The 8,346-nt window shown below is 45.6% G+C and overlaps 1 protein-coding gene across 1 annotated transcript in view; it reads left to right on the top strand.

The window, feature by feature from the left end:
• Positions 1–6,361: 6,361 nt before the first annotated feature.
• Positions 6,362–8,346, top strand: part of VAPA (VAMP associated protein A) — a 43,945-nt gene continuing 41,960 nt past the window's right edge. Inside the window, exon 1 of the mRNA XM_066992760.1 lies at positions 6,362–6,662. Coding sequence (XP_066848861.1) covers positions 6,587–6,662 — 76 coding nt within the window. The 5' untranslated portion in view covers positions 6,362–6,586. The remainder of the gene's footprint in view (positions 6,663–8,346) is intronic.

Raw genomic sequence — 8,346 nt, 5'->3', positions numbered from 1 at the left:
CCTGTTTGAGCGCAGTGTATCAACTGCATGTTGTAACCTAACGGCTTCTCGTGGGTATCATTTGTACAATTAAGCTATAAATAATTCAGTATTTGGCGAAGACGCCATCAATAATATTACACAGACTTCCATCCTTCCCCCTCCCTCTCCATCCCCGCCGTCCCCGAATGTAAAGTAAATGAATATTTCATAAATGATCACTCAGGTAGAATGCCCAAAGCTTACGTGCAGACACAGAACACGTTTGCAACAAGCTGGAATAGGGAGGTGACTCTAGAAACCTTGCGTCTTTACTCCTAGATGCAATGAATTAATCATGAGAAAAGGTCTTCCATTTGTGTATTAACCATGTATTGGTAACCTTAGCTTCCGGCATCTGTTTGAAGATCACTGTGAGCACTTGTCTGTCTCCTGCCCCAAAATGAGAGGGCAAGAGAAATAATTTCCAGGAACTGGGTGCAGCCCACCAGTGCTGAATCGCTGCTGATGCCCAAACGAGCTGTGATTTTGCAAATCTGTAAACCCTTAACTTTACACATCTGAGAATTCCTCTGGATTTCAGTGGATCTAATCCTATGCTATTGCAGAAGCAGAACTTTTGCTGGCGTAAGTGCTTGTGATTTAGTTGATCATTTGGAGCTGAGGAACATCTTCATGCTGTTTGGTAAGAGACTACAGGATCAGGAACGGATCTCTCCTCATCAGTCACTATGCAACCAATCAAATCCACTGGCAGCCAGAATTTCTCCACGTCTCCCCTTCTTTTCCTCTGCCCATTTTCAGGCTCTCTGCTAACTGATCTTTCAGCAGACACAAACAAACATTTAGTGCTCACATTCAGGATACCTATTTATTTTTAAAGTGTTGTTAACATAGCTTTTTGCTGTCTCCTTCTGTCTTAATCGATGTAAAAAGTAGCTGTCTAAAATGTTCTTCCTTGAAAAAACTTGCTAAATTTTCTCCTGGGATCTTCTCCTTGTCTCTGTCTTCAGAAAGCTCTACTCAATTTTGTATGAAGAATATGGCACTGGTTGTTCAGTGTGTGTTTACTTTCCCTTGTAACCATTGCAAACTAATGTACTCTGGGAAAATGAGTTGGATTCTTCTCTTTCGCAAATACCGTTAACAGAATTGTCGACCAAATTCCATCCTCAGCTCCAAATTACACACTCGGTTAGGGCTTGATCCAACGCTTATTAACGGCAATGGAAAAATTCCCTGATTTTAATGCACTGTAGTTCAGACCTTAGGGAACGTACGTTTCCACTGCAGATGATTGGTTTAATCTCTGAGCACATTGGAATGTATACAAAGAGAGAATCATAGGGTTGGAAAGGACTGCAGAGGTCACATCTCAAGGCAGGATCAGCTAAATTTATATCTCCCAACAGATGCCTAACCTGTTCTTGAAGGTCATTGACTGGGACTCCATGGATTGCCCCTCCAGGCAATCTTTTTCATTAATTATCCTCACTGTTAAAAAGTTCTTCGTATCTGTTCCTAGTCAGCTCTTGCTTCAACCTACTCCCATTATTTCCTGTCCTAGCCAAAGTAAGTGAGAGCAAACTATTTTCTCTTTCTGTGCAATGTAAAGCTTTTGATGTATTTGAAAAGTATTATCATATACGTGACTCAATCTTGTTTTTCTTAGCCTAAACAACTTCAGTTTTTCAATCTGTTCTTGTGTTTAAATCTGTCTGTGTTCTGGACCTTAGTCATTACCGGTGCTCTCTTCTGGAATCCTTCAATGATCCCACATCTTTCCTGAAGGGCAGTGCCCAGAACTGGACACAACACTTCAGTGCAGGTCTCATCAGTGTTTAGCAGAGGGAAAATATGTCTCATGCACAGTCTCAGTACAGTGCTTGTCTTTTGCACTTTGATACAGCTTTATTACCTTGTGTCCCATTAGAAATGAACCTAGGTACAATTGATGGAAGGTACAAAGATGAAACTTGAGGGCTTCTTGGAATCTCTCAGGAGATACTGAGGGCAGAATTAGCATCATAGAGCTTCTGTGCATATTAACAGACCAAAGGAAAGGTGAAATTTGAGTCCCAGTTGCCACAGAGTTCCCCAAACAGAGACTGAGAAAGCCCATGACTTTGTTGGCATGAATATCAAACTGGAAGAGAGGTGTAATGACCGTAGGACACCATCATGCTGTTTCTGATGGATTTCTTTTCAGGCTAAGACTGTTAGTTAATACATTTTTACTCTTGGTAAAAAGGAAGGGAGTTTCAACTATGTACTTGTATTTGTATGCTTATCTATGCATATTTTATTTCTGGCTGCGTTTCAGCATAGCTTGTACATTTTTAGAAATGCAACACCAGCAAACAACCACTACCACATTACACATTCTATATTTTGTATATTCAATTGTCTCATTACATCCCTCGTGAATATATGTGGACTGTAAGAACCAATTATTGAAAACAGTATTCAGAAATCCATTTCCTCAACTGCTTTGTCTTTTATCAAAGGACTAATGGCTCTTAGCACATTTGAAATTGGCTTGGGACTCATTTGGTTCTTTAAATGCTACTTTAAACCACAAGAACAAAATACCATTTTTGTCTTGTTCCTACGTAAGTAAATGGTCTAAGGATTTTTGTGTTCAGAAGAACAGAAGCAGGTCCAAAATATGAAACATATGCCATTTTTTTTTTCACTACAGCTATCAGAATGCTGTTGTAAGTTATTAGTTTTTCTCTACTTGCATATTCAACTTGCGTCGTACATTTTTCTAATATTGTCACTAGGAAGAGAAATACACTTTAGTTGAACAAAGTTGGTGATACTCGGCTAAGATCTACTTTTCTAGCCTGTGGTAACATTTGAATAATGCCATAAATCTTCAAAAAGGCATGGACTGTGATTTTGCCTTTGATTTACAATATAACAAGTGAGCGGGCCTAAAATTATATATGGAACTCATTAGCAGCCAAGTAAATTATGACTAAAGCCTGCTGTAATCTATGTGTATGCTATGAATAGTTCTGTATTTCAGAAGATAAATTGCAGCACCAAGAGGCCAGGTATTTCCTTAAAGAGAAATTCAAACACACTCTTACCTTTATAGTTTTGCTTTGCAATATTCACTGACTTGACAGGGCAGGATACATATGTTAGCTCAGTGAGTGAGATGGAGAGTTTTTCCATTAATGTGACAAGTAATGTGGCACTTGGTTGCTTTTCCTGACAGTCTTAATAACACCAAGGAATTGCAAAGAAAGTCATGATATTGTTTTACTGCAAGACATGTGCAAGTTCTGAGTTGGGGGAACTGAATAAACTACCCGAATAATAAACAGTGGAAAACTGTATTATGAAACCAAGTCTACATTGATACTTCTTGGGTATAGAAAGAGCTCATTTAATATTTAAAAGCAAACAGTTTTGAAAAATGTTGAGCCATCATCGAACTGAGATATTATAACGATACCGAATTCACAGTGTGAAAAAAAAACAAACAGTAAGATCTGCAAATACACAGGACAAATGTTAACCTCAGATTAAGCAAATGTTAGCCTTCTGCAAGCACTGATGAAGATACTAGAGGTACTTCAGGAATGACATCACGATCTCACTGAAATTGGTGACGGTTTGCTATTACTGCAATAGCTCCAAAATCTCCTTCCTGAACTGTGCTACGAGGTGTTAAAATAAAAATTAATCGTGTTGGAGAAAGTTGCCAGATACTGCTAATCAACAGCACAGGTTTTGTTTAATATAAAAATTAGCATCATTTTAGGTGAAATAAAAGCCTTAGATCAGAAATTATATTAAATGCAACAAAGCAGAGGAATGCATTATTAAGGTTGTAAATGTGCTCAAACAACAACAAACCCAACAAAATTAAAAATACATGTTCATACATAATTACCATTATTGCACCCATTCCGTGTTTACGTACTAAGTTGGCCATTGCTATAACACAAACTAACCAGATTCAAGCACTGAGCCTGGCTGCCAGGGAGGCTGTGAAATCTCTGTCCTTGGTGGTTTTAATGACTCCACAGGACAAAGCCCTGAGCAACCTGGCCTGAATTCAGTTTCGACCCTGCTTGGAGCAGGAAATTGAACTACAGCCCTCCTGGGGTCCTTTCCAGCCTCAATGGTGCTGTGCTGCTCCCTCTGTGAGCAATAACATACTTGAGGCCATGGGCTATCTATCATTCATTCACTGCCTCTCAATATGCTGGTGATAAGGATTAACCCAGTCCTCCCCCAGCTTGCACACATCCATTGATGTTCAGGTATATCTAACGTGCAGCAATGTTTAACAAGGTGTTTGCACTGGATACCATGCATGGGATAACCTGTAAGACCTGTTGTCATAGTTGAAAGAGATTTAAACTTGTGATTCTCCTCATATGTTCTTATATAAGAAACATATAAAAGAATTAGAAAAACAACTGCCTTCTAAATCTGGGTGGATGAAGTTTCTCTTGAATTTGTGCTTCTTACTGCTATTTTTTTAGCCCATTAAAAGGAGAGAGGACAGAACCTTTGGTGGCATTTGGAGTTTCACAATAGCTCCTCGCGTCTTGATTCTTTGAAAGCTGAGACCCCGAAATTCTCCTTCTATATAGTTATCAAGTGATTCTGGAGCTGAATTATCACTTCTGAGAAATGTATACTGTGGCTTAATCTTTGGTGGATTCATGAAGAGAAATGAAGAAAGAGTGAAGGTAATACAGTAAGAGCCCACATTAACAGAAGAAGAAAAATATACTACGATATATTAAAAATCCCTTTGTTTCCTAGTTTATCTTCCAGATCCCAAGGGTAAGAATGTATAAACAGAATGAACATTGGTTTTGCTAACCAAGCCCAACAGAGCATCAGACAATAACTCTAAATAATCCACTGTAAATAAAGAAAAGGACGCAATTTAAGATGTTGTTTTATGGATGTCATAAAATAAGTATGTAGCTGGAAAACTGCAGCTGCAGACCTCTAGCAACATTTTCATGTATATGCCACATAACTCCACCTACTGAAGCCAATTCCAGTTACGTAAAAGTACTCTGAAGTGCTTTTCTTCAGCACGTCTCACTTATTTCTTCTTCAGTGGATGACGGTATTAAAACTCACATTGGTATTTGCTCTCGGCAAGAGAGGCACAGAGGAAAGCGCAGAAGGAATTAAGGCGGCAGGCCTGGCAGTGGCAGGCCCGGAGCAGAGGCAGACGGCTGAAATGGAGGGTGAAGGCCCTGCTGGGGCCAAGGCAGAGCCCGAACCTAAATTACTCAGGGACCTCCCCTACTTAATGGCCTCAAAACCATTCTCTGTGTTTGTAGATGTGGTAGAGTTATTCACCAAGGACATGATGTGATCCATAACTCATACTGTGGTGAGCTGGTTTCGCAAGTAAAGCACTCCAGTCATTTTGATTTATTTACTATTGGGACATATTTATCAAACAGGCTTTTATGTCCCCATACGTATTCTTAGCATACCTACACCAGATTGCAAGAGAAGAAAAATAAATGTGTTGATCCTTCTGACTTCATTTCCATCACCTGTACTCCAACCTTGCACGAATGCAAGCTTAATTACATATCTTAGGGACAGATTTTTCTGAAGTTACATGTAGGGGTAGGAATCATCAAGTTTCAGATGGATTTGGCTGTCAGGTTTTTTTTTTTTTTTTGTCATTGCTGTATTCAAATACCTGAGCATGTGGCATCTGCTTGAAAATACAGTATTAATGAAAAGACCTATGGTGAAAATGGTGCCTGGCAAAAAGGGCAAGGTAGACGGCAAAAATCCCTTGTTCCATGAGCTCAATGTCTCTCGCCATAGGGTCCCTATTAATATCCCTAAGCCTTCAAGACAATGTCTTTCAACCAAAGACAGCATTCCTGCTTTATAGTAGATTTTGGCAACGTCCTGGGCTAGGTGTTGGCAGCGTTAAAGGCAAACATCTTCACCTCGGGGCAGGGGCCTCCCAGAGTGCTGGAGCCACCCTGGTGCCGGCCAGCAGTGATCCTGCGGTGGGGATCAGGAGTTAGCTTTGAAGCTCACCCGTGAAGAGCCCAGAATCAAGTCAGAGCCACCACCAACCCCGGGGATTTCCAGACTTTCTGCCAATTTGCCCGTCCCTCATTTCCAAACGGAACCCTCCATGCCCAAAACGATTTTCCCACCATCTCCATTTGGAGAACGGGGCTCCCCCTAAAAGACTACAACCCCCAGCATGCACCGCGGCCCCCCTTTCCCTCCGCACGGTGTGCTGGGACTTGCAGTCCCTCCGGCCGCTCTGCAACGAGCCCGAAGCTGTCAGTGGGCGGGCGGGGAGGGAGGGAAGGAGCGGCCGGGCGCATGCGCGCAGCGGCTCCGCCGCCTCCGCCGCCGTCGCCCTCGTGCCGTTGCGCCGGGAGGGCGGCGAGCGGCTGCTGGGGCTGCGTAGCGCCCGGAGCCCCCGCCAGGGAGCGGCGCCGCCGCCCGGCCTCCCCCTGCCCCGCCGCCGCAACCGCCGCTGCTGCTGCTGCTGCCGCCGCCGCTCCTCCTCCTCCTCGCCCTCCTCCTCCCCCCGCCCCCCCCCCCCCCCCTCCCGCCGTAGCGAGCGAGCGAGATGGCGGCCGCCGGGGCTGTGGCGAAGCACGAGCAGATCCTGGTGCTCGATCCGCCCACCGACCTCAAATTCAAAGGTGAGGGGCGGCCGGGCGGCACGGCACGGCACGGCACGGCACGGGGGGGGAGCGAGCCCAGCCCAGCCCAGCCGGCGGGGGCGTCCCGCTCCGCTCCGCCTCGCCGCCGCCGCTGCGAGCCCCCGGGACGCGGTGCCGGGCTCGGCCGGGTCCCGCGGGGAGGGGAGGGGGAAGGGAAGGGAGCGGCGGGGGGCGGGGGGGGGGAGAGGGCTGGGCCGGGGGGCGCCGCCGCCGAGCCGGCGAACGGGCCCGGCCGCCGCCATCTTGCGATCCCGCCGCGGCTCCAGCGCGTCCTCGGCCCCGGCAGCGCCGCGGCACGGCCCCGGCGGGCACCGCGCCCGCCCCGCCGCCGTGTCACCGGGAGGGGGCCGGGGCCGGGGCCCCGGGGCTCGGCCCGGCCCGCTGAGGAGGGGACCGGCCCCGCTGTCACCGCGCCCCGGGCTCCCGCTGTCGGTGCCCGGGCGGGCTGCGGACCCGTCGGGGTGCAGCCCGGTGCCGCTCAGGGGCCATTTTGCGGCGTGGCGCCGCGGGGTGAGGTCCCCGGCCTCCCCCCTGCCGAGGCTGGGCGCTGCGGGAAGGGAAGGGAAGGGAAGGGGGGAGGCGTGCCTGCCGCAAGTTTGTGGTGTCAGGTACCGCCTGCCAGCCCCCCGGCACCACATGCTGCTGTCGGGATAGGTGCCGGTTAGTGCTGCTACCCCGGGGGGGTGGTTTATCCCCCCCTCCCTCCTAATAAACCACGTAGCTGTGAAAAGGCAGGGTGAGCGATCCTCGAGACGTGTTTGTATGAGCAAGGCCAGCGTACCAGAATAAGTACTTTCCACTGTTATCAACGCTGTTCTCCGTTTATTTTTTATACTCGAGGAGAATCTCAGGGAAGGCTCCGGTTTTAGAATCAGTGATCTAAGGTTTTTCTCAAACCTGTCAGCGTTACCAGAACTTGCGCCTCAAATTTTGTGATTAGTGTCAGCACACGTACTTGCATAATCCCGTGTTTCTGTTTTATGTTCTGTTTTTAGTAGGCTCGTCTTTCATTGTTGCAGGGGGACCGAGCAGAATTTATGATGCAAAAATCTTTAAATGGGCAAGAACAAGGTTATGTCTATATTAGAGACGAACACTGTATTTCCCCAAAATACCTTTGGCTGGCCTGGCTTTTAGAAATAAAACTCAAGTCTGGTGTATCAAAGGGATTTTTAACAAGCTGTACTTGTTTTATCGGTCCATCAAATCAATTAAAACCTAAATTCTGTTGGATCACGCACCTTAATTTCTTGATAGCTTCAATTTTTAAATTGCACATTCATAGATACAGCCAACACCGTAGCGGGAACTTATTTTTTTCACTCGTGTTGTTAAAATGCTGCCAGGTCTGCACTCAAATTTCAATTCACTGCATTCTTCTTGCAAGAACAGGTTGGAGGAAAATGCCTTTTTTTTTTTTTAAGCTACGGCATCTAATTTGAAGCTTGCAAACATTGAGTTGTCTTCAAGCTGGAAGCAAGCTGTGTTTATGTGATATGGAACTGCTGGTTACAAGGAACACAGAATAAATACTAGATTTAGAAATTGCCAATAGAAGCCGTTGTTGATCAGTAATCTTTATTGTGCTGTGTGTTCAGGTATTTAGAGTGCAAAATGTGTATTCTTTAGGCATAAACTTTGGTTTCAGGCTAATGCATATAAT

This window comes from Anser cygnoides, chromosome 2, assembly GCF_040182565.1.
Source record: "Anser cygnoides isolate HZ-2024a breed goose chromosome 2, Taihu_goose_T2T_genome, whole genome shotgun sequence".
In the NCBI taxonomy this organism is placed as follows: Eukaryota; Metazoa; Chordata; class Aves; order Anseriformes; family Anatidae; genus Anser; species Anser cygnoides.
This window is presented reverse-complemented; position numbering and strand designations above follow the sequence as displayed.